Here is a 26,383-nt window from a genome sequence, read left to right as displayed (position 1 = left end):
AACTTTAAACCACTTCTGAGCCGCTGACTACCAAATGGAACCTATGCATGGTTTGATTTCTGAAAGGCTGAATATACAAAATAACTTTCCAGGAAATATGTAAATTCTAAAAAAATGTAATTAATTTGTAGTCTAAATCAATCAACATTTTTACCAGAAGAAAATTTGTGGCATAGCTAAAGTAACTCAGATATTGTAAAATACATTTGTAACATTTGTAACATTCGTTGTCCTCCATTGGCGAAACAGAGGTTAATGTGCAACATAAGAATAGAAATGGAGTGCAGAAAATAAATTACATTGGCATTATTTCTGCACTGTTTGAATCTACTGTTGTCGACACAAGCCAAGCACACAAGCCAAGAAACATGTATTATTGTTGAAGGATCATAAGGTGTGTAATTGTAGTTTGCAGCATTTTTCATTTGTATTAAGTGATAATTAATTCTAGTTTTATATTTATATTGAATAATTACAGCATTACATTATTTATTTCAGTTAAATTAAAAGGGCAAATTATGTTACATTTTGGCTGCTGAGGTTACAGTTTACTGTGGATCGATTTAGCAATCTGACCCAGCCGCAAAACAGTGTTGGTGACTTCTGGCAAAGATAACTAGCCGAATTGAAGACAATTCACTCACCAGCCTTGTTATTACATGGCTACCAAGTTTCAGTAGTGAAACCTCTTGCTTGGGTGAATCTCTGAAGTCATCCAACTTCCGGTGGTAATGTCATATTGCTGAGTATACCTTTAAGTCCAGTTTTTGGACACCGAAACTGACTTTACTTGATAGATTGATCATTATGATAGGGTATAAAAAAATGGCGCATTTACTATAGCGCTTAATGCAGATAAGTCATGGTTGTATAGTGTGCAAGCAATTTTCTTAGGCATTAATATTTGTAACCATATTCACAAAAGGTTCATTGCTGTGCACCTGTTTTAGACCTATATAAACAGGAATTAATTTGTCACAGGAAACACACTAACAACCACAAGATAAGGCAGTACACATTTCTTGAATTTTCCTATTATTGCAGTTGACACATGTTTAATTCTGTTGAAATGAAAACAAATCTAACAGTACATGTTTACATTAACACTTTTTCCCAAAGGCACTCTTACCAAGCTTTTATGTATGAAAACGTGTTATTGCTTTCTTGCATGGGTAACTTCCTCATACTGACGTCTCGTGTGCAATAAACATGCAATATTGTGCAAAGTAGAGATCACACAATAAGACCGCCATTGAACAATATCATCATGGGATGGAAGAATACTGGTGACAAGCTGCCCACCTTTTTACATGGGAGATGATCACATAAAGTTAAATTGTATGGAATCCCCTCCACTAAGTGAAAATAAAATAACCACAAACGTCTGCATTCCTGTAATATGAGAGGTATTCCTCAAAGTCTTCAATTACGGGACAGCTTTCATAATTAAGTGATAGTCTTAGTTGGAGCTTTCGTTAAGAAGTCTATCCTTGCAGTCCTCAGGCAGATATAGAATCTCTTACCGTAGATGCCATCTGTGTCCATGTGGCAGTGCCCCTCCCCAGTGTCAGCTGGGTCTGGAGGGGAGGCCTCGTGGCAGATCAACAAGCCTCTCCTGTTTACTCAGATGGCACGGGAGATGGCACGTCCCACGCCAGGGAACACTGAGCCACAGTCATGAGATCAACTCTGATCTGCTCTGTGTATGAGAGGAGAAATCAGCACCTCTCCAATCCTGTGAGAGCCAGATGGAGAAATCTACGAGCTTATCTCAGTAGTGATTGCGAGGAGAATCTATGGCTGCGGTCCGATTCTCGACCCCTCTCCATGCATTTGGATGAGGATTGGTGTTAGCATGCCTAGAGGGAGTTTTCACAAAATGTCTTACTCGAATACAATCCTTAAATCCATAAGGAAGGGTGAACAAGTGCATACTGTATTTAGCCAGAAGGATAAAGAATCGAGCCGCAGCCAATGTTCCAAATGGCAAATGTCAACACCCTCCCATACAGAGCCAGTGTTCTTATTTTGATGGAGTGATATGTACTTAATTTGTAAAGGTTAATTGTCATTGGTCACTCTTGAACAGCAGCTCAATCTTTTTACAAGTAGACCCTAACCCTGTTCATTTATATTTGGATTAGATGGACTAGATTAGCATGGTAAACAATTTCAGCCACATCGCTAGGTAGCAAAACATATTTTCCAAAGGGACAATGGTATATTTTTAATATGTTATTTTATTTCTATCTCTGGAGGAGGTTATGGCCTACTTTTCCTCCATTCAACGTGTTATATCTAAACCTGGATTCAACAGAGAGTCAACTCTGTTGATCAGAGAGTCCCAGGTCAACATTCAAAGGAACCTATAGGGATTCTCTCAAAATGAGAGCAGCACACAGAAACACCTTCACATCTGCGCTCTCCCTCCATATGCCTTGTATCCTCAGATCCCCCAGGTGTGTCACTACCCTCCTTTAACATGGAGAAAAATCTGAATCTAATTCTGCCTTCCTTCAGTCATATCCTGCCTTGCATTGAATCGTTTAACAATATGAGAAATTGAGAATGTTTATAGTAATCATTTACTACTGTACAGTTCGTACAAATGATCACCAATTGTATTAATCAAAATTCTAGCATCGCGGATTACAATGGGATTTTCTTTCCAAAGATTGAATTATTTCATTTTTACACAGGTAGGTACTTATGTGTCTACAGATTTTAAGACCTTACAGTGAACTTATTTTAATGCTCTTATCATACAGAATTGCGTTGGATTTTCAGTATGAGTTTGATGAGGTATTGGAAAGAAGAAAAAATATGGCTTTACTAATGCAGTGAGGAGCATGGAACATCAGTGTTGCACATGGTAGAAAGTGGGACCTGTCTGTTCATCATTTGATTCATTTCAGATGGGGCCAAGGGATTGAAATTGTAGTCTAGTTGTTGCTTTTAATTAACATTATTTGGCTGTTTCCCTCTGAGGTCTTGCATGTCCAGACCCTTGGTGGACAATGTAGTGTGAATTTAATTGGATTATGTTGACTGCTGACAGCCTGGGGAGATTTAAGACATTGGATTTCTGAGTTTGCCTCGCCAAGTAAGTTTGGCATGTGCTTTAGCAAAACAAGCGTGCAAGATACAGTATGTCAATGCATTTATTTTCTCTTTACATTGCGAATTTGTCAAAGGCCTATACTATAATGTTTTGCCTAAAAATCATATTTGAACATTTGATTAAAGTACACTCTAATAATACTTTACAAGTAACAGGTGATAACTTTGACAAGCACATTTCCTAAAGCAATTTATTGTATGGCTTCACTTGTCTTTATCTTGGTTTTGTTTGGTAAAATCAAAAAAAAAAGATGAAAAGTCCTCATCCCCTAATTGTTCCTTTTTGTCTTTACAAATTCTAGTTGAAAAGCCTCTATGACCAACATGAGCTGGAGCTTTCTCACTCGTCTTCTGGAAGAGATCCACAATCACTCCACCTTCGTGGGGAAAGTGTGGCTCACGATGCTCATCATCTTCCGCATCGTGCTCACGGCAGTCGGGGGCGAGTCCATCTATTCGGACGAGCAGACCAAGTTCACCTGCAACACCAAGCAGCCTGGCTGTGACAATGTCTGCTACGATGCCTTCGCCCCGCTCTCGCACGTCCGCTTCTGGGTCTTCCAGATCATCATGATCTCCACCCCTTCTGTCATGTACCTAGGCTACGCCATCCACAAGATAGCCCGCACCTCTGAGTTGGAGCGCCAGAAGCACCGTATGCTCAGGAAGAGGCCCCCTCACACCAGGTGGAGAGAGAGACATAATCTGGAGGATGTGCTAGAGCAGGATGAGGATGACGAAAATGAGCCCATGATCTATGAGGACACACTGGAGGTCCAGGATGCCAATAAGCCGGAGGTAGCCAAGTTCACTAGCAAGGAACCGCAGAAACATGATGGGCGCCGAAGAATTATGCAAGAGGGACTGATGAGGATCTATGTTCTGCAGCTACTGTCCCGAGCCGTGTTTGAGATCGGCTTCCTGGCGGGCCAGTATCTTCTTTACGGCTTCCGTGTCAACCCATCGTACGTGTGCAATAGGGTCCCCTGTCCTCACAAGGTGGACTGCTTCATCTCGCGACCCACAGAGAAAACCATCTTCCTTCTCATAATGTATGTAGTCAGTTGCCTCTGCCTATTCCTCAACGTGTGTGAAATGTTCCATTTGGGCATCGGCACTTTTCGGGACACTCTTCGCCAGCGGAGGAACAAAGACCGCCGACGGCCATCATACAGCTACCCATTCTCTCGTAATATTCCTGCCTCTCCCCCGGGATACAACCTTGTCATGAAGTCGGACAAGCCCAACAGAATCCCCAACAGCCTCATCACTCATGAGCAGAACATGACCAACGTGGCCCAGGAGGAGGAGCAACAGTGCACCAGCCCGGACGAGAACATCCCCTCGGACCTGGCAAGCCTGCACCGCCACCTGCGGGTGGCCCAAGAGCAACTTGACATGGCCTTCCAGACGTACAGCACCAAGAACAACCCTCCAACCTCCAGGACAAGCAGTCCCGTGTCTGGGGGCACCATGGCAGAGCAAAACCGGGTCAACACAGCCCAGGAAAAACAAGGGGCCAGGCCTAAAAGTGCCACCACAGAGAAAGCTGGGGCCATCGTCAAAAATGGAAAGACCTCGGTATGGATTTAGAAATCAGTGCCATGTGGTAAATCAACCGAGAAGACATTTTCAATCTCCAGGACCATAATGTGTGGATACTGGAAGACATGTAAGATAAGGCATGGCATTAAAGATGTTGGAACACGGAGATCAACTGCACTGCCTGGATAGACACAGTATCTTTGCCACCAGCGGGAGACATTGTGGCATGTCTGATCAAGAGCACACAAAATAGGCACAAAATAGACACTATCACGTCATGTGAAATCAAAACAATATTGTACAAAAAAAAGGGAAGACAAACATGAAGACATTACCAAATACAATAGTGTGAATCCTCTTAGAATTGTCATATAAGTCTTTTTGTGCTTACAATAGCTTGAAAATAATTAATATATACATGTTGCTTAGTCAAACTTTTCTAATTTTAGCCACTAACATAGGAAACATGTTGACAATATCTCTAAAAAATATTTGGGACTACTTTCACCGGAATGATGAATTTACCCTTGAACTGGATTTTGAAAAATTATATTTGTAATAACTTTTACTTAATCTATATGCAAGGGTGTCTTTTAGAATTGTGGCCTACTTCAAAACAATGCAGTGGTATACACTGTGTAATGGCACTATGATTGAATCCTGATGATTTGAAAAAGAAAAGGGCAAACAAACAAGATAAATGATGTGCGAGAAAATTCATAACTTTTTAGATTTGCAACTTTTATCTCATCTTTAAGTTTTATTAAGACATTTTGAAGAGATGCATATATTATTTATTTAAGGACCAAACATGTTGGATGTATTGTTGTTTTGTTAGAAAAAGAGGTGTGCATTGTAATTGGAGGAAGACAAATGGTGGGTTAAACAACATCAGCAGAAGTTTGACCACTATTATGGTACAGTCCACTCAATACCTTTTCAAACCCATGCTGTGTTGCATTGAACACTGCAACATTCAGCAGAGTCTGAAAAAGTGAGTTGGAAGGCAAAGGGGAAAGTAGGCTGATGTGTTAAAAACTTGAATTACTGTAAACCATGTTCTGATCATTTATTCTGATGTTTTTGGGAAATAATGCATGCATTTACGTTACAAGATTGCTACATTTTTACACATATGGCATACAGGGCACATAGTAAATCTGTCTTTAGACATCACCATTCGCTTATGTTTAGGAATCTGGGTTATATCTTGGAAGATCTTTCTTTTGTTTCTAAGGGTTCCTATGTCAATAAATCAAACTATTTTCAGAGTTGTTCCAGAATAATTCTGCCTTTAGTATTATGATGCTCCCAAAGTGCCTAAAACAGTAAAGATTGTTCTTGTGTTTTATTCATGAGAAATAAACCTAGATTAAAATGATTGGTGTGTCTTGGTTAATTAAATAATGTGTATTTTATATGAATAGTGGCAACATACACACAAATACATACATACACACACACACACACATGCACGCACGCACGCACGCGCGCGCGCACACACACACACACACACACACACACACACACACACACACACACACACACAAACACACACACACACACACACACACACACACACACAAACACACACACAATTAAAAGCCATTAGTAATTTAGCTATATTAGGCAGTTCAATTAGATAAAAATGCTTTGGCACTGCGGCCACTTTCCATTTAAATCTTTGAAGAGGTGAAAGCTTACAGTATAAGACTGCCAATTAATTTTACATAATTAATTTTACATAATAATGTTGATGATATACAGTATCACATGCTCAAATCCTTGCACCCATTGTAAAATATACAGAATGAAATGGTCTCCAGCCAAAGAATAATAGTGTTTAAATTATCCGTGAAACAAAGTCATTAAAAATGTCAGAGGCTAATATGGCTGATTACTCAGGTTATGATTTCCTTAATGTGAAAGTGATTCAAAACAATGAATGTCGAAACATTTCTGTTTGTATCAACCCATATTAATTGTTAATTTAGATGGCAAAATTGGCAAGTCAACAGAGCGGTCACAGTCATGAAGCTTGTGTCAAAACAAACCATGGACACATACTACACTCTAATCTATATCTGTATTAAACAAGATCATATTCACATTTAATATTATGTTGGCAGATACTGTAATGCTCTTGAAATCTTGGCCTGCAACGCTTTTTTTTGCTCTCCATTTCCCCTTCTTCGGTCTGTGTAGCCTGGACTTCTTTGACCTATGTGATCTAGCATTTCTGGGATCTATTGTTTTTATGATTTCTGGACAATCATTTTAATTTTCACAGATCTTTCTGAGCAATCACCAATAGGTACCCTCGCCGGAAGTGTTAAAATCCCGGTAATCTGAAGCTACTGGGCTACAGAAGTCAAGTTTCCCCGTTGACCCTCACTACAAATAGCTTACCATTGGCCAGTTTCAACATTCACTGTTGTTATTATATTTATGTTTTAATAAACATTTTCATGAGTTTGGGGTGTCAATATCAAAATAGTTAGCAGTCATCACCATCAATCACCTGCATCATAATTAAAAGATAGTTGGAAAGCTGCAACCCAGACCCATCACTGTCGGTGACAACCCTTTCCATTCATATATTGTATTGTACTGTACTGTATGTCTTTATGTGTAATTGTATTTTGTGTATTTAAAAAATAGTATATATATATATATATATATATATATTTTTTTTTTTTTTTCTCAAATACACAAAATACAATTACATATATATATATATTTTCAAAGACACATATTAAAAAAAAAAGAGAAAAGAAAGACGATTGGAAAACGCATTGTAAACCGCACTTCCGTACCCTAGTAAACGGTGAAAAAGGGGCTCAAAACCAAATGTCTGATATGGTGTCCAGTTGGCTTGTGTTCATGAAATAAACTGCCTGAGTCTGAGTATCCAAGAGGCAAAGGGAAAGAGCTGCATGGCTCTGGAACTGATTTGGGGCTAGGGTTAGATGTGTTCGATGCTTCAATTATTTTATTTTGGAATAACTTTGACCCCTACCTGCAGCCAAACACCGCTTCACATCGGCCTCGCTGCTGCAGCTTGCACTCCACATGCCTGCACGACGCAAATTCCCTCCTAATGACCTCTTCACCACCACTACCCCCCTGTACAAGTTTCTCTCCTGTTAATTATAAATAATAATAAAATAAATAAATAAACCTTCTTCTAGCATTGTGACTGCCTATGACCCTAACCCTAACCCCAACCCCTAACCCCGGTCTGAGCATTGATTACTTTATCTTATGATGACTGATGACTGATGGATAGATGATTCACTTACTTAGACAAATGTATTTGTTGTAAGTCTCTTTGGATAAAGGCGTCTGCTAAATGCCATCAACATGTCAAATGTAAATGACGCCACCTTCCACATTTGAAGCAGGACGTGATCACAGAAAACCAACGCACCCCGTCGCGTCGTACGGTGCAGTGCATCGTGGGATTCAAAATGGTGGGTGATACGAAGATATCATCGGAACCGTCACGGCTCGGTGTTATTTAACGGGTTTTATATGTTTCCCCCTCCCGTTAGTGTTCTTTTGCACGCAGTCGAAACAATGCACTGTTTGGGCATGGTTCGTTTCACCTGGGCCGCGGTAGGCTCAAAACATACTTTCTTTCGGCTTTCCACTCGTCATATCAACAATGCTACAAAATATACCGAACGGTACCGGTGGTTGGACACGGGTGCTTGTAACCCACTGGGGGTCAACGTCAAGAAGTACAGTCAGGAAGCAAGCACGGGTGAATTGGGACAATATGTTTGTTATAATCTCCCTCACAGGACCTTGTTGAAAGTTCAAGGGCAAGATACAAGATCATTTCTTCAAGGAATTATAACCAATGACATGGAACTGTTCGTAGAAGCTGAACAGAAAGCTTTGTACGCGCATATGCTGAACGTTCAAGGAAGGACGCTTTTTGACATAATCTTATACAGGTATTTGCGTCGTCAATGTATTTTGCCAATGACTTAGTTGCACTGAACGCATGCTTTTTTTTTTATGTTGCTACCCTTTGACTAGATAAAGGGCCTGCAGTTTGTTTACCTAAACACAGAACGTTGAAGTGGGTGTGGAATGCTTATCTGCATCTTCAAGTTGTACTCCACAAATGTGTGCAGTGTGGCAGATATGAGATGAGAGTAGCAATGTGTGAAATCTGCAGCTCTCAAACTCCATACAGTAGCCTAACCTTTGGACATGGGTAAATGCTAAATGTGAAGCACTTCTCCTCTCCCTATATTTGATCTGACACTTTCTTCCATTTTCATTTAGCTTGAAAGAAACAGAAGCAGGGTGGGGTGTTCTACTGGAGTGTGACAGTACCATAAAGGACTCCATTTTGAAACATTTGAAGGTGTACAAGATCCGTCGCAAGGTGAACATCAGCCCCTGTCCGGAGCTGTTTTTATGGGCTGTGCTGCCCAAGGGGAAAGCCTCAGGTCAAGACAAACCCCAGCCAAAGATCACTGCCCCAGAAAAAGCTTTGGTATGGGAGACAGATCCAAGAACTGAAGCCATGGGCTGGAGGCTGGTGGTGGACAGTCAAGTTGACCCTTTGACAATCATTGCAGCCAGTGAGCCAGGTGACATGGAGGAATACCACAGACATCGCTATGCAATAGGTAAGGATTGATTGACTAAAAGCGTTGCCTATATTGACATTGTGGAAAGGCTTAACACAACAAACTTGGTACCAGGCTACTCCTGTGTGGCCGTTTTCCCTCGCTTTTATGAATATTCTCCCAAGAGAGAGGGGGTGCTAGAGAGCTGATTGGGAGGACACATGGGAGCTATAATTGGTTTGCTGTTGGGGCATTCACATTTGGGCAAATAATAAACAGTAAAGGCTTTTTTACAACGTGGCTATTTTCTGTAATGTCTGTCCTAGGGCTTCCTGAGGGAGTGAAGGACCTGCCACCTGGGGTGGCGCTTCCTCTGGAGTCCAACCTGGTGTACATGCAAGGCATCAGCTTCAGCAAAGGCTGTTACATTGGCCAGGAGCTGACAGCCAGGACTCACCACACTGGGGTGGTGCGGAAACGCCTGATGCCCGTACGCATGTCAGCTTCAGCCCAAGGCCTCATGGATGGAGCATTGCTACAAACACAGTCTGGCAAAGCAGCTGGGAAGCACAGGGCAGGGGTTGGAGAGCTCGGCCTGGGCCTAATCCGACTTGCTCACGCCAAAGAGCCGCTGACACTCACATCGTCTGAGGACACTACAGTGACTCTGGAGGCCTCTGAGCCAGACTGGTGGCCCAAAGCCTCAAAAGCCAAATAAGGCTAAACACAGGATTCTCTCCAGGATGTGCGTGGCACTGGATTGCATTATCAAAATCAGACTCGTATTTATTCAGGTCAAAATGCGCAAAAAAAGTACAGATAAAACACTGAATTCATTGAGGAACACTTTCGCTTTCGTTTTTAACAACAATAATGTCATTGGCAATGAAAGATCATTACTAAATAATTTAATTTGCCTTGAAAATGTTTACATAGTGGCACCGCCAAGTTCACAGCGTCACTCTTACATTCTAACCCTAACCCTGAGATACAGTAGATACAGATCTCTTTAAAGAGTTCTGCATGCTGCGTTCTGCCAGAATAAGTTAGTTTGAGCTTTTTGAGCTTACTTGAAGCCTAAAGTCACCATTCATTTTTCACATTGGGATTTTTTCAGACAGCTAATATAAGCGTTGTGTAACATATAGGCTTCAATTTCTTGTATGTTTTCTTGTCCGATTAACTAGTGTTTGATTAGTCTTTCAGTTGGATATCTACAGTCCTTAAGTTAGCTTAATTTATGTTCAAATTTTCACTTAAAGGCCAAATAGTTGACAGTTACCAGAATCAAACGCTAGTAAATCCAAAGAGAAAATGTACGCCAATGTGTAACACGATGCTAATGTTACCTATTTGAAAAAAATCTGGTATGAAAAAATTAATTGGATTTTTCAGCCTGAACTGGAAGTAAATTCACAGACCACAATCTGACAGAATGACTTTGCCACTCTATTGACCTCCAAACGATCAAAAACTAGATGTCTCCTGTGAAGATGCATATCTTCACAGGAGACATCTAGTTGATGTAGGGTCTAGTTGATGTAGGGGAGTATGTTACAATGTTATTCCACGTCCATCCGTCCTTGTGTCCGGTATCATCTAGGATATGTCAAATGATTTGATTTGCACAACCAGCTTGATTTGTTTGCCATTATAGATTTGCTTGTGCTCCAGTATTGGCCTAGCTATTGCCACAGATATTAATATAAGCTTTTATGGTGTAATAAACGATGTGAAGACACTGAGTCAACATTTTTTAATATGCGCAATTTCATTTGCTCTTCCAACTTCCAAATATGATTTTCTGACTCATGTTCACCCAGGATCCCACAGATTCTATACACATATGGCATATTATATAAGCTCCACATAAATTGGATGTAATTTCATCTACATTTCATTCACAGCATATACAACTCCATAAAAGTGTTATTCAAGACAACTTTAAAGTAATTTATTTCTGAAACCAAAGGCCATATGAAAATAGCTTCTTGACACAGTAGGATACTAAGAGCTGCCTACTCCTGCTAGAGGAGATGCTGCCCTCTTGTGGAGTGCATGGTCTCTCGAATTTGCTGCAGAAGACTTTCAGGTTGTGAGCTCTGTGGTGAATGATCAAGTCTCTTAAAGTCCTCATTGCAGAGCATGCATTCAAGAATGTGAGCCACCCTTTGCAGGTCAAAGGCAGCATGGTGGGGGCCCAATGTGGCCAAGGTCTCTGAAAGAATCCGTGGGCAATTGGAGGAGTTTCCTGAAGAAGAGCTCAAGAGGGATATGCGGTTGTCTGCAATGACCTTCAGGAAAGTGACAAACTCCCCATAGTCAATCCCAGAACATGATTTCATGATGACCTAGAAAATAAAAGATACTTATTTAGAGAAGACCCCATTGTTTTGAAAATACATATTTTGTCACGCAATGTAAGTATCTCAAGGTGTTAAACATACCTGGCAGTGCTGATGCCATGAGTCCATAGTGTTCCTCCACTCCTGTATCTCCCTTTGGACAGCAGACAGCTCACTCTGGAGGAACTGCCACATGATGTCCACATTGCAGCCATTCAGCCAGTTATGGTTGATGGAGATGGTGTCCTCCTGCAAGACAGAGAGAGACAGAGAAAAGCAGAAAGTGATGGTCAACACACCAGAATTATAGTGCAGAAGTCACTTTTTTTTTTTGCAACATTTTTCTTACAAGACTGTTCAAAACAGGTAGAAGAACCATACCTGCGTAATGATTTGTGACAGTGAACATGAGTCAAGTGTGCAAATTATTTCGCCCCACAGCACTTACCAAATTGTAAACCTGATGGTGCCAACCACTGGGCACAAAAATGATCTCCCCTGCCTCCTGAATGATCTCAAGGGGTTGACAGGCCTGGTCCGAGTGGGGGAACTGCCCTTTGTCTTGAAGCCCAGGTGCAGTGACATCGTACGCAAGGTTGCCATGGCTGTCACGCAAAAACTCCTCTTGGCCTGGGGGATACAGGAGCCATTTTTTCCTGCCACAGATGTTTGCTGACCAGCTGTATGAGCGAAACACATCGGCGTGGAATGGGGTCCTGGCGACAAGAGAGAAAAGCACAAGCGATCTTCAGTGAGAGAGACATTATAGAGCATATACATTTTGGGATCTATAGGATAGAATGATTTTGCTTTTTACCATGAGCCTTTAGGTCCCATGTAGACAAAACGATAGTCGTCCACCTCCAACGAATCCCAATATTCATTGAGCCAGTCAGAAGAAAAGAATACTGGGGTGGTGTAAACACTGTGTTCAGGAAAATTCCTGTGGCAAAAAGATCGGGTCAGTTGAACAACTTGTAGAACTTCTAACTGTATATTTGCATAATCCCCCCAAGACAAACATTATTTTTTTTGTTTTGTTTTTTTACACATACATGCAGTGTAGCACCTCTGGAGCAGTTTTAATTAATGAAAAAACTGCTTAAGAGCCTGGATCAATCGTATCAGGGGATCAAACCAGGGACCTTCCATTTACTGGCCCACCTCTCGAATCCCTTATGTTGCTTTCTTGAAGGGCAACATGTAGAAATACCTTGACATGTGCCAATCCTTCAGATAGAGGCATCCTTTAGGTGATGAGTGTCCATTCTGGATGTATTCTTTCCAGTAGTGAATGAATTCTTTAAAAGGAATAATTTGCTTGGGGTTTGCATTGTATTCTTTTGCATTACAGTTTGCAACAGGAACAGGAGCCTCATCTGCAAGGGAAAATGGGAAATGAGTTAGGGATGTATCATATGAAAGTTGTCTTACGGATGCACTCAGAAATTCAATGTGCAATTGATTTCAGCTAGTTTCCATCACACAATAAATACTAGTTGTCAAGTCAGATTCTACATAGTCAATTAAGCATCCATGAGTTATTAGAGGTAGATTGGTAATACAATTTATTACCAAATTCTTGCAGCAGTTTCTGGAAATTGGGCTTGCCTTCTTCAGTTACCCATTGTTTCCTACATCTCCAGTCCTCAGTAAATCTCCTTGAGAACATGCAGGGATGGTTTGGAAGCAAGTACTTTTTAAAGAATTTAGAATAGGTTAGATCCTTCTCGATGTAATCAACAAAGTGTGAAGACCAGAATTGTTCATATGATCGTCTTGGTATTTTGACAAGGCTGCAGCAGTTGTCATAAGACTCCCTGTCCATGGTAAAAGAAATCCTTGTAGCTAGTTAGCTAGTTAGAAACTGAATCTGACGACGCTAAGCTAGCAAGCTAGTTACACAATTACATGATATTTCATATTACACTATCCTCTACCATTGCAATTAAACTTGCATTGTATAGATAACTCCAGCATTAGCCGAGAACCTGTATCTACCTTATTGCTTTACTAAAGCAAGAGGCTTCGATTCGACGAGGCTAGCTAGCTAACCAGCTAATTGCTGGGGAATACATTTGACGGTGCACAGACACAAATGTATGTTACTCTATTATTTTGTAATTACTCTTGTAATTGTACAACGAATGTGGCGTTTGCTATTTTAACAAAGCGAAGAGATACAATATTTGTAGAACATATAAGCTATTGAATTATTCCAAAAATGCATCATGATTAATTCGTTCATGTTTTGGCCGAAAACAACAGGGTCAATATTTCCACACGGACTGTAAATATTACTGTACCTGTCAGTGACAGTGACAGTGACGTGTCTCCACTTCCGAAACAAACAAATCACAGTTGGTTATGGCTTTCTTTTATTATTAACTTATTCTACAATGTCATACCGATGAGCTATCAAAGTGAGACCTTGAAATATACACTGGGAGTTGCTGACACTCGTTCAGTGATTGCCATTGCTCCTGTTTAATCGATAATAATCGTCGCCATACGCAGCCCAGCGGATTCCTAGAACACCTACGGTACAAGGAGCTCACGTGCCAGGTTTGGAAATAGTAAACAGTCATATTAACACAAAAAAACATAACTGTGACATGTGTGTATATGATTTTGTTTGGTTGTAGCAATGATTTAGTGTCTGTGTGCGCCACGACACATGCTATTGTTATCTTATTGACGGACAGATTTGGGTATTTTATGTGTAGCTTGTCAAATTCGCTGCTGCTAGCCAGTAATCAGTAGCTAGCAATCTGCGTCGCAAATCAGCAGTCAGTTGTAGCTAGTTGTTGCTAGCCATTGTATCTGCATACGTGATAGCTAGCTACCTTTGCAATTTGGTAACGGGATTATCTGGAGCCGACTGCAAGGTGTTGACTGAGCGCATCAGTTGTAGACGATATACTTTAGCAACTCCCATGTCACTGCTGTCAAGGATGTGCATTATTAGTCTTTAATGACCGTACACGTTCGATAGTGACCCAGTGTGGCCCTCCTACAGCAGGTGAGCATCCGAAGGTGAGATGAGCCGAGACATTCCCATCCACAGCTGGCCGGGCTCCTACTACATCAATAGTGAGAAGCGCTGGGAGAATGGCACCCTGTCCCTCACCCGCACCATGCTGCGTTTCACCTCTGACCAGAGCAAGGAGAGCCTGGTAGGCTTCCGCCTCTCGCGGATCATGGAGATCAAGATGGAGTCCTCCAGCTTCATCTTCAGCACTCTGACCGTGCTGGAGCAGGGCAACGTCAAGCACTGGTTCGGCTCCCTGCGGCCCAACAGGGTGGTGGTCTACAATGTCCTGGAGCATTTCTGGAGAGAGCGGTTGCTGTCCCCCACTACAGACGCGCAGGGCGCCGAAGCACAGCCCACCAAAGGCAGGGAGCTGATCAACCTGGTGGCGGGGGCCCAGCGGAGGCTGGAGGACACGGGGAGAGTGCTGAACCACCAGGGAGAACAGTTTGACAACGTCATGCAGGGCCTGGACAAGATTGACTCAGATTTGGGCGTGGCAGACAAGTAATGACCTTGATATGGTCTTTACCTAACCCTCGCCAGTTTATTGTTTTATTCATTTCACATGTTGTATTTTACCTTCTTATCAATGTGCTGTGTTATTTATCAACACGTTATACCTAGCTAAGTATTACGCATTTAGCCTTACCACTTGTCGTAGGGACTGGTTGTTTTAAACAAGCCTTGTCACAATTACATGGCCTGACCATTCCAAAAACAACTCAGTCTTGCATATCATAAAAAAAGTATGTTTTTTTTATGTTTTCAAATAGATTAGCTGTGGATAAATAACACTAGAACCTAGGTTGTGTGTTCAATAATGAACACCATTGGATTATATTGCATGATACTGTTTGATTCTGTATCTGCATGTTTAATTGGATGTGTAAATCCATTGCTGTGATTGAAGATGACTATAGTCCCGAACGTGTGTACCTTTCTCAGGAACAATGGTTGATTTGCGGACTGAATTGGACAGACTCCCCTAACCTCTGTCCCTACTGTCTGCAGGCTTCTGTCTGAACTGGAGTCTCCTCCTTGGTGGCCTTTCGGTAAACTCCCCTGGAGGGCCCATCAGGAGGCCAAGGCTGAGCATGCTGCCAGAGCCTCCCACTCCTTCGCTGGACAGGGAGCAGGGAAGCAGAGGGTGATCACCAGCATCTCAGCCATTGTCTCCAAAGGCGGGGACGCCGACCTAAAGCCGGGCTGCCTGATGGTGCTGGTGTCCGCGCTGGAGGTGCAAAACAGCAACGGCCAGCTCCTCCACCGCTTCGAGAGGGACGAGGTGGACGACATCCGAGTGCACAACCCGTACGAAATCAGCGTGAGACAGCGGTTCATCGGGAAGCCGGACATATGCTACCGGCTCCTGTCAGCCAAGATGCCCGAGGCCCTCTCCGTGCTGGAGATGCAATACAGGAAGAAGGTGGAGTTCACCAGCGAATACTCGGCCTTCAGGACGACCCCGGCCACGACCCCGTGTGCCGCTGACGGTCAAGGGTCAATATGGAATGCAAGTAAGGAGCGTAGACTCCACCTTTGCCAGTCAGGTGTCCTTAATTGTGTTTATTCGACTGCTCCATGTTGTGTATTTGACCACCAAGTGGCAGTAAAGATCCATGTGTTTTTGCATGGCATATTGGTCGACACACAACCGTCAAATTGAATGATGCTGCACTGTATACCGTATTCACGTCAAACATCATTATTTATTCAATCTAGCTCGCACATGTAGATTCAAACATTAATTGCACGTCATGACTCATTTATTCACAGATGGGAGACACAGTGTGGCTGTGTGCTGTTTGGAGCATGTTAACTCTTATTGTCATCAGTGCACTACATTTCGTTGATTAGACAGTGGTGTTTGTTAGGGTGGCTTCTCATAAGCTGAACACGTGGTCTGACTGTTCTCCCTCCCGTGGCGCCAGGCTTGCAGTCGTCCCAGGAGACTGAGGTGCCCGTGGAGGTGCCTGCAGGAGAGCTGTCCCAGGTGCAGGTTCACGTCCTCCAGCCCGCCGTGACCCAGGCCGAGGCCCAGGAGCTCCGGCAGGTAGGTCAGGCCTGAGGTGATGAAGGTGATGTTGTAGCCCGACAATTCCTCGTTTTACATTTAAATACAGAATCTTTTACCTGTAGAAATCACCACGTTTAGGCTATGTATATGGAATGCAAATTAATGATTGAATAAACATGTCACTATGCATTGAATTGGTGTTATTACAACGGCTGGTTTTTAAAGAACGAACATACAGTAACTTGTCTGGCTCTGAGCACCAAGGGAGGATAGATGCTATTTCCATTCCAAACCAGGATTCAGAGTAATGATTTTTATTTTTCGGACTATATGTTTTATATGTTAGTCGGTGAGACCACAAACCAACGTCCCATTGGGTTAAGAGAGGGAGAGAGACATGGCCAGTTATTTGGTCAGACTGTATAAAGTCTTTCCATCCAAACCCTCATAACATTGAGCAGGGTGAGCTGCATGGTCTATGGTCGCAAGGCATAAACAGTGACGCAAATGCAGTCAATTATTTCTCATTTAACACATTATTATGGGTTGCTCAGAATGGTGCATTGCATGTTCAAAACACAACATTTGTTTGTGTATGCAAGACCACACATAATTAGTTGGTGAACCATTTTCAGGTATGTCGGTCATTTTCAAAATAACATGCTGTCTTTGGTGTTTCTCACTAGGCTATTCTATAGGCTGTTCCTTTTAAAGTAAAGCGCATAGGACATATCATTTTAAACTGAAGATTTGGTTAGGTATTACTATAGTATAATATTATTAATAGTGGTTAAGTATTATTTGCCTCTTCAGAATAGGTCACCTCAATATAATTTAGCATATAATCACTTTTCAAACAAATCCATCATACCAATGACATTTCGGTCAATTTGTCTGTGTACAATGGAGCATGTGTATTGTTTCTCTATCAATGGCTTATTACTTTTTGCTGATAAGTCATAATGGCTCTTTGAACTACAAAGGCTACCACTTTTCGCTAAATAGTACTCTTTTGGACGCGCCCCACTCTCAAAGTAATTCATGTCGTGATGATTAGGACCTTCTGTACAGAGCCCCTTGTTGAGAGTCGCTTTCTGCGTCATTTCCTACCAGAGTGTTCTGTAATCTTGCAGCAAATAGCTCAGTTTAGATATTTCATTCCAGATTATCAGATGGTTGATTGTTCAAATTGGTTAATATGTACATTCGGCAAAGTGATATGATTTCCTATACAACACTTTCTTTTATTATTGAATAAGGATATTACCTTTGAACTAATGTGTGGGTGGACCATATTTTACCTGCATCACTGGCTTTATAGGTGAATACACCCTTTAAAAAACGTATTTTAGGCCATGGTGTGAGAGTGATGACACACAACCAGCAGGACAGTCTAAGTCCATACTCTGCAGTATGTTTCAAGTATTGATATACGTTCAATTAGAAAAGGTAGATATGAGACATATACAGTGCCCTCCAAAGAGGAAGCATTTTGTCTTCTTTTAGCTCTACAGTTTGGATTTGAAATCAAAGCTCACTAACCAGAAACCTGTCAAGCCAATTTTCCAACACCTTTGGTGCCCTGAAATAGGGGGACTATGTATAAAAAGGGTTGTAGTTTCTAAATGGTGAAACCAATCTGAAAAAAAGAAAACACCGAATTAAAGCAGAAAATCTCTACTTTACTTTAAATCTCTACTGGTAATTTAATTTCAAATCTAAACTGTTGGAGTACGGAGCTAACAGAAGACCACGTGCTTCCTCTTTCCAATACTTACACGTATTGCACGCTACGTTTGTTCGGCCTCTTTTTCCTAGCAAACCCTAAGAAAGTGAAATGTCCAACAACCCTAAGAAAGTGAGTGCAGTTGTCATTTCAGTGAGCATTGAAATCCTATCTGTTTGCTCCCTGCTGTCTGGAGCGGTTCCTGTGCTCTGTTGCTGTGTCCACATTTACAGGCCGGGGAAACCTGACATAATGTCAATGGGTGTGTGTGAGCATGTGTAGGATAACATAATATTAGTTTAGAAACCACGGTGGAGGGGTTTGGAGTGAGTGTTTATTAGGTTTTGCTTGGCACATCGTGGTTTATTTAAGTCGTTCCGTTGACCATAACATACACAGTTGTTGGAGCACAGAGATGGAGTTGCAGAATTCCCTGAACACATGGAAAGTTGAAATAACAAGTGTCATTGACTGCTATTGCTATCGATGACCTCAGGAGGCCAGCGGAGACCTCTCTAAACACCGTCAGCTTGAGTAGTATATACTGTACTTGTCACACACACAGCTCTGACGATGATTTGGTGATTGTGAGATTTTGGCGATTCTTCATTGTCACAATAATACTTTAGACGTCCGTGTATGTCCCGATCCAGGCAGAGGAGGAACTGTTGGCACATTTGCTTCGCTCTTTTCTGCTCATCCTCTTCATCTTTTCCACTGACTCACTCACTTCACTCTCTCACTCCTCCCTGGCGCCTCTCCACCTCTCCACCTCTCCACCTCGGCACATAAGGTCTAGACAAGAGAACGTGCCCCTCACTTCTCTAGTAAAAAGCCCCTCTCTCTCTCTCTCTTTCCTCTGACCTAAAGTAAAAATAAAGACTGAGTGAAATACCTGAAAGTGTTTATGGCGTGCTTGATTCAGCTTGGAGTTTGCCAATTTTGGGACTACTCCGTCGGTTCCATTGTACCAGACAAATACAAAAGTATTTGACACATTTGACTCAGGTCTGCTTATCCATAACCGTGCTCCTATTCTTGGTTAAGTATGTCAAATCAAACGTTATGTTTATTTCATACACAGATGCAATGCAACACGCTTTACAGGAAGCATGTATTAAAAACAGAGGGTTAAAAAAAATAAAAATAATAATAATTACAGCCATGGAAGTTGAACCAGTCTCAAAGATGTTGAACCAGTCTCTAAGATGTTGAACCAGTCTCAAAGATGTTGAACCAGTCTCTAAGATGTTGAACCAGTCTCTAAGATGTTGAACCAGTCTCTAAGATGTTGAACCAGTCTCTAGGATGGAGTGAGGACTGTACATGTATTGTTGTTGTCCCAGATGCTGCTGCAGCTGAAGAACCTGGCCGTGGAGGCTGAGACAGAGCTGGAGAGGCAGGACGAGGCTCTGGACGTCCTGACCGACTCCACCGACCGAGCCACCATGCACATAGACAAACACACCTGCCGCATGAAGAGGCTGTTGTAGCTTCTCTCACACACACACACACCAACCACACCGTCCCGGTTGACCATGAGAAAACGCACTGTAAGTCGCTGTACCGTACAAAAGCACTCTCAAAGTGATTTGTTGTCCGAGGGGGTTTTCCTGAAGTTCTCCACTTTAGGGGAGAGAAGGGAACCACTTTCTCTGTGGCTCTAAGGGGTCATGTTAAATCTTAGGCTCAGGTTTTGTCGCTAGGATGAATGATATCTTCTCACATTATTTGTCAATGTGTTTTTTTTTTTTTTAATTTGGTAATTACTGACAAATCCACTAGATGGCATTTTTTAACCAAGGTAAGTATACAGTATTCACAGTCCCATCAGCACATTGTGGAGATGTGCCCCTCCAGTACAGTGTGAATATTTGAGGAATAGATGACAATGGCAGTACTCTCTCTAAATCTCAAATGTTTTACCTCCTGATGCCTCTCTGATTCGTTTGTTACTCTGCTAACAGATTGATTTCTTTCAGTTACAGGTGTAAGTCAAACCATCCCATTCTTCCTTCACCTGAAACATGGTCTCACTCAACCTCTGAGTGTTGCATGTCTCCATGCCGCTGCTGAGGAATGCATCGAGTGGGATACGCTGCATTATAATCAATGTCTGCAGTGGAAGCGCAACATTTAATAGTGGGCCTGGGTCCCTGGAAACTCGGAATACTGTACATACCACCCAAGTCTCACATCTATTCTGTTTTGGCATGACATCTCAGAGAAAGCAGGCAGCAGCTACTAGATAACCTCTCCAATAGTGTGACTGTAATGTCTTATCTGTATGAATGCAGATCTATATTTGTATGTTGTAAACCTGTAATGTTATTATTGTCTGTGATGTGATCTTGTGATAAACTGTTATTTAAATCAGAATTATCTTGTATATTATGTATTTTTTATGGTTGGTCGTCGTTACGTTATGAGAGCGTGTTTAGAGTGATGGCTGTTGAAAATGTTCAAGTCCTGTGCACAAGGCCACGGTTATTTGGCCACAATTCAAGTTGGCCTGAGATACCTGCCAATGGCAGACTTCCCCATTGGTGGTGTGTTGAAATGGGCATAGGAAGTTTGAGAGCCGGATAATCATCAGATGAAACACATTGACAATACAACACGACAGACGGCCTGATAGAAGCTGTTAGTTAATTGCATATGAATATTTAGCGAGGGCTGATAATGAACAGTAAACAAAACCTCTCAATATTCAGAGAAAGGCGAAACGGGCAACACCCCTCATAACAAGGCTCACATGTGACAAATTGGCACGGAGAATGTCAAAACACTGGGCAAAAATGGAAGCGGAAGCTATTTACTATTGAAGCGGCTGCAAGCACCCGTTGAATGAGAGCGAGTCCCTTTGTAAACAAGCCTGTTATTATAACATCCTGTTGGCACCAGGAGCTTGGCATCTGCTCCCCACCACCCCTGTCGGGTCGCTTTCACGAGACCACCAGGAGCCAAGTGCACAGATTCATTTGATTTGGCAGGCGACGGGGCCCCGCTCTCAATTATGACTCAGGACAAGAAGCACTGCTAAACAAGAAGATGAACAGCCTCTCAAATGTCTGAGCTGCCATGTAGAAAGTTCTCCTATCACGACTGTCAAACCTAATCCCCTAATAGATGCAGAACCCTCGTGACAAGCATTGCATGACACAAAACATCTTGGCAAGAAATGGCTTCTTCCCAAACATTTCCAATCCGATCAAATATGGTTTCACTGCTAGAAACCATTTATTTGTGTTGATTGGAGTGTTAAACAGTCTGACTTTTTTTTTTTGAAGTCCCAAACTCCAGAAGCATACCACATGGTTATGTGAATTCCTACCCCACTAAAAAAGGCAAGGGAGAGAGTGAACACATACTGGAGTGGTTTTGAGGCAGCCTTGCAATACAAGGAAGTGGTGGCGGTCTCGTCTGACCACAGATACATGAGATCCGGCTTTGCCTTCCTATCCTAGCGGATGGTATGGAGACACCAGGGATTTAGCTGGCCTTGACTTCCAAGCCTGTTTACGTGATAGTCCCTGTGGTAGGGTTCTCCAACAAGGAGCGTGTCTCCATTGATGGCCAATCAATCAACTCTGCTGCTGGGAAAGGCTCCTCACAAGTTTGTGGGATTTTGTGAGGGCACATGTGGCTTGCTCTCTACTCCAAAATAGGGAATCCATATTATTGTTAAACACAGTTAGATTTGTCATTTTCCCTACTGAGGTGAAGGTTGTTTTTTTGCCTTTAGGAACATATCTATTTTGATTCAGAAATGCATTTGACACAGGACGATAGGGATAGTCAAGTTATGAAAGGGAAAGTATACAGGCTATATAGACCGTTATTTTGTCTCTAGCTTCACTTTATTGACTATAAATCATCATTGCGTGAAATAATGGTGGATCATTTTCACTTTATAATGCATATATCATTTTGACAGTGGATTTGAAGTTCTCTATTTGGAAGTCTGAGAAACACACTATTCAACTACATTCAATATTTTAGTGCTCTATTAGAGAATGTCTGAGTGTAATAGTTGGATTCTTGACTCATGTCCTGGCTGGCCCTCTGACTGGTGCAGGTGTTGCTGCGTTTCCCTTTGCTGAGGGAGTATACAGTTTCAGGAAATAAGGCCTGTTGGTTAATGTTAGAACTGGGAGGGAAATCGGTCCTAGAGTCCAACCAGCGGGACGGATCCATTCACTCTCCATATGAGAGAGATATGGGACCCAGTTCATGTAGTTGTCTTTGGTCCAGAGAGGGTTCTGGTTTACACATGTATTTTCTAACCAACTCTGATTGTATTCCTCCATAAGATGGGGGTTATCTTTCCAGTTTTTGTTTACCTGTTGCTCCGGATATGGCTCCAGAATAATTTGACTTGCCAGAGGATCCAAATGGTGTTCTCAGTGAAAATAAGCCCTCTATATGACAGTCAATACGGTACTTTCCCAGATGTTGAGAGACAAAATGATATCATATGCCTCTTGCACATGTTATTGTTATCTTTTCTTTGGTCTTGGAGGTCCACTTTGGATTTTTGTTTCTCCTTATTCAAAGAGCAAATCCTCCCGTCCCTGCTAGAGGGTGTTGACTATGAATCGTGGCCAGGCCAAAATAAACTTGAACCGTAGTCCGGTCTTTCTGAGCAACATTAGGGGTCTACTCCACAAGCATAGTAGGTGTTACCGCTCAGTGAACAGGCCAACTTTAATGATGTGTGTGTGTGTGTGTGTGTGTGTGTGTGTGTGTGTGTGTGTGTGTGTGTGTGTGTGTGTATGTGTGTGTGTACATCTCTTTCTAATCTCTCTGCATGCATGTCTGGGAGGTTTTAGTTTAAAAGTGGAAGTGGGTTCCCTAACCACAATTTAATATTGACATACCTGTAGTCAACATCTTAAGAGTATACAGTAGGTAATGTCTAATTGCTCTCAAGAAAGAAAATTAATCATTAATACTTATTGGCCTGTGAAGGACTGTTAATGGGCAGATTTTGTTTTAGTTTGAGCCAATGATGTTATGTTACTGAATATATCCTCTTAATGACAATTGTTGGCTACCAGGGTGAGCATCTTGGGAATCAGTAGAGGGCAGCAGTGAGTTGCTCATTCATGGTAACATGAACAATTAACCTGTCATTTTCAGGCGAATTGGGCTGAGTGTGTAATTCATTATGAGGTTGTATGTGACTATCTGATACTATTACTATTATGAACATGTGCCATGATTGTGCAACTATCATAAGGAAACAGACGTGAAAACATCTGATGTCTCATATGAATGTGCAAACATATACCCACATTGGGCAGTCAGTGTTCATTCTCTATTTCAAGTTCTAGTTCATTTAATTTCTCTTGGTCATGATCTAAATTTAGAATTGTGCTTGTTTAAAAGTGTACCTCTCCTTTAATTTTTCTCTTTCATATGGAAATTTACAGAGAACAAGGTAATGGAAACCGTTTTTTCCCCCCAAATGTGTTCTTACAGCTCTTGTTTTCTTTCAGAAACCTATACTAAAAATGCATCGCACTCCTCTGCGTCGGGTGAACGAAAACACAATGGTCCTGAGTCCCACCTTTGGCAAGTGTTGAGGAGCCTTTTTTGTGATGACTGGATTATGTATTCATTAAAATCTCATCTATACAGCTCCCCAAACAGGTTGTCAGGCCAGGAGCCAGCTCACACCGCATCAGTACATTTTACGAGAGGGCCCCCCAGAAACCTTCAGCGAGACTGTTTTTAGTGGCTCTTGCTGTAAATGGAAACACTTAGCTCCCACAATAAATTACCCACACCGGGTGATGCCACACTACACAGACCCCCAGTTCTGCCACTCAGGGCCAGTCATAGAGAGACACTCTTGAACAGCGGCATTTGGATCACGCCCAAAGCAGTTATGGATGCTGATGACAGCTAAGATAAGGGTTTTTCAGAGACGGGTGCATTTTCATGGTATAGGAGAAAATGTGTTTTGTGAACCGATGTAAATAAGGAACTAACACCAATATTAATGACACTGAGGTTGTTGTGCTAGGGTGCAGTATTCTGTGGTAAAATGTGATAAAGGCTCAAGCCATGGCCCTCCTCGCCTCTGTGGGGTTGAGATTAGGGTCATTTCAGGACAGAGCTGAGTGTCTGGTTTGTCACTTTCTGTGGAATATAGAAAAACAACCATTAGTGTGGGAGGTCAGCACTCTCCAGAGCAATACCCACATCTCATCCCAAATATTATTTTTTAGTATACTCAATTAGATTAAAAGATCATAAACTATATGAATACAAAAAAAAATATGTCAACAAACGTGACATATATTGATTGACCCACTTTCGACCACAATTTCAATGAGGTCAAAGGTCAAACATGATGGCAACACTTAAAGGTACTTAAGTTAAACTGCTGTATTAGACATCCAGGTGCATAAGGAGACAATAGATAGAAAAAAGACGCCTCGCGCTGCCCATGCCCAAAGTGCTAGATAAATAATCCCTCATTATCATTCCTGCCCGCTTGTGCTTGACCACCTATCGTGATGTAATTACAGCTGACCAAACAGATTGTTGTTGAAATGTCGCCCCCGCTGTTATACCTACGTTGTGACAACGTTGTGTGTTCACCGAGAGGGCCCAGCGGCGCAACCATAACAAACACAGCTGAAGCCGGGGTTTACATTTCAGCTGGATGACGGTGCACGCAGCGTCTGGGTGGGACTTGGGAAAGGGATCTCAGCCAGTGGCTCGCCTGGCAGCCCGCCAACATGGTAAGCATGAGCCTTGACAGTGCGACCTGTGAAGTCATTGTCCAGATGCACTTCTCCAAATGCAAATATACTTACAAAAAAAAAGAAGGCCAAATCAGTTACAGGTTTGCACAACAGAAATGCAGGGAGCATGTTTGACAAAGTCAAGCTGTGCCAGGAGGAGGACAAAGGGGTTTCGCCTTTTAATGAGGGTGTGGACCGCTAGCAAGGTCAGGTCGGAGAAAATGTGATGTGAACTTCCAAAAGGGAGCCGCCACCGGCGGACTGATACTGTTGGCTGTGAATTGTCCGCTGTCTGCATACAGCTTCATACAGAGATTCAGTCATAATGTTGCTATTGACTTTCACATTGTTGTTGTTTAGGATAATTGTTTCCTTGGGACGTCTTTGTACTCTCATAGAGCAATGTTTTTAAATGAGATGTTTGGTTAATTAGGTTTTTAAATAATGCTCTTGACCTTTCCACCCTCCTTTTTTGCCTTACTCTCATTGAGTTGTTTTTCAGTATTCCTTATTTTCTGAGACGGTATGATGAAAATATTTCCAGTAACTTGATTTGTTTGCATATTCTTTACCCTTTGTGCAATCACATAGAAAACTATATTCACAAAGTTGCTCAATGAGGTGATTATGGAAAACTGGCATACAGATGGCTTCCATTTAAAGCGGAAGATTTCCAAGATTGAATATTCTGTGTAGGACACGCACCCACACGTGTAAGCACGCAAGCACACACACATTCTCTCTCTCTCTCTCTCTCTTTCTCTCTCTCTCTCCCCCTCTCTCTCTCCCCCTCCCTCCCTCCCTCTATCTCCAATCCGTCTCTCCTTCTTTCTCTTACTGTGGGTTTATTTCCATAACTGCAAGGAATTTTTGGACAACACCTATTTTGTGGAAACCCCTTCCGCAATCCCAAACCCCACGTAACCCCAGGGGAGCGGCCAGCAACTATGTAACTGGAGAAGATTGAATACACACACAATGACCATAGCCTGGTGAACTATTGAGAAGCCGAAACAAAGATTACCAGATGTTTACCCAGTCTTACTATATGTGAGTGAGGTGGATCCACCGAACTTGTGTGCAAAATGTGGGAGTGCCAGAGAAAGAAGGGTGTGTGAACCTTTGACCCAGTGTTCATTACAGGCTGAAAAAACCCCAATGTCTATTGACCAAAGAGCTAATGGAAAACAATGACGTGCTACGTCGGATGGTTTTCCTCTCGAGGAAATGTAGTGTTCCTCAGGATATC

General features: G+C 42.1%; 4 protein-coding genes across 6 annotated transcripts; 3 read left to right on the top strand and 1 right to left on the bottom strand.

Annotated features, from left to right (window-relative positions):
• Positions 1-3,435: 3,435 nt before the first annotated feature.
• gjc2 (gap junction protein gamma 2) lies at positions 3,436-4,713 on the top strand (the record flags this gene model as incomplete). Its single annotated transcript, XM_083689681.1, has 1 exon — positions 3,436-4,713. The coding sequence occupies one exon, from the start codon at positions 3,436-3,438 to the stop codon at positions 4,711-4,713; it is 1,278 nt and encodes a 425-aa protein (XP_083545807.1).
• Positions 4,714-8,146: 3,433 nt separating this feature from the next.
• iba57 (iron-sulfur cluster assembly factor IBA57) lies at positions 8,147-9,972 on the top strand (the record flags this gene model as incomplete). The annotated part of the gene is made up of 3 exons (XM_083690267.1): positions 8,147-8,627; positions 8,965-9,314; positions 9,581-9,972. Exons 1-3 carry the CDS (start codon positions 8,200-8,202, stop codon positions 9,970-9,972), a joined length of 1,170 nt encoding a protein of 389 aa, XP_083546393.1. The 5' UTR covers positions 8,147-8,199.
• A 1,299-nt stretch (positions 9,973-11,271) lies between these two features.
• Positions 11,272-13,623, bottom strand: jmjd4 (jumonji domain containing 4). The gene is made up of 6 exons (XM_083690266.1): positions 13,175-13,623; positions 12,813-12,978; positions 12,417-12,542; positions 12,048-12,315; positions 11,702-11,848; positions 11,272-11,605 (listed from the first exon to the last, which is right to left on the bottom strand). The coding sequence occupies exons 1-6, from the start codon at positions 13,425-13,427 to the stop codon at positions 11,282-11,284; spliced, it is 1,284 nt and encodes a 427-aa protein (XP_083546392.1). The 5' UTR covers positions 13,428-13,623; the 3' UTR covers positions 11,272-11,281.
• A 310-nt stretch (positions 13,624-13,933) lies between these two features.
• On the top strand, positions 13,934-20,755 carry snap47 (synaptosome associated protein 47). 3 transcript variants are annotated; one of them, XR_014554749.1, is made up of 6 exons: positions 13,934-14,164; positions 14,619-15,137; positions 15,645-16,150; positions 16,565-16,686; positions 19,723-19,929; positions 20,365-20,755. XR_014554749.1 is itself a non-coding variant. In XM_083690279.1 (5 exons), exons 2-5 carry the CDS (start codon positions 14,641-14,643, stop codon positions 19,867-19,869), a joined length of 1,272 nt encoding a protein of 423 aa, XP_083546405.1. In that variant the 5' UTR covers positions 13,934-14,164; positions 14,619-14,640; the 3' UTR covers positions 19,870-20,755. The 3 variants fall into 3 exon arrangements, 1 of the variants encoding a protein (XP_083546405.1); XR_014554750.1 differs by having other exon boundaries at positions 20,359-20,755; XM_083690279.1 differs by having other exon boundaries at positions 19,723-20,755.
• The last annotated feature ends 5,628 nt before the right edge of the window (positions 20,756-26,383 follow it).

This window comes from Argentina silus (genome assembly GCF_951799395.1).
Source record: "Argentina silus genome assembly, chromosome: 18".
Classification (NCBI taxonomy): domain Eukaryota; kingdom Metazoa; phylum Chordata; class Actinopteri; order Argentiniformes; family Argentinidae; genus Argentina; species Argentina silus.
This window is presented reverse-complemented; position numbering and strand designations above follow the sequence as displayed.

Excerpts from the sequence above, each read along its gene's own strand:
- jmjd4 (XM_083690266.1), bottom strand. The coding sequence starts at position 13,427 with ATGGACAGGGAGTCTTATGACAACTGCTGCAGCCTTGTCAAAATACCA. Across the intron at positions 12,979-13,174 it reads GAAACTGCTGCAAGAATTTG|ATGAGGCTCCTGTTCCTGTT; the intron begins GTAATAAATTGT and ends TTTCCCTTGCAG. Across the intron at positions 11,606-11,701 it reads CATGGCATCAGCACTGCCAG|GTCATCATGAAATCATGTTC; the intron begins GTATGTTTAACA and ends TTTATTTTCTAG.
- snap47 (XM_083690279.1), top strand. The coding sequence starts at position 14,641 with ATGAGCCGAGACATTCCCATCCACAGCTGGCCGGGCTCCTACTACATC. Across the intron at positions 15,138-15,644 it reads GATTTGGGCGTGGCAGACAA|GCTTCTGTCTGAACTGGAGT; the intron begins GTAATGACCTTG and ends TACTGTCTGCAG. Across the intron at positions 16,687-19,722 it reads AGGCCCAGGAGCTCCGGCAG|ATGCTGCTGCAGCTGAAGAA; the intron begins GTAGGTCAGGCC and ends TTGTTGTCCCAG.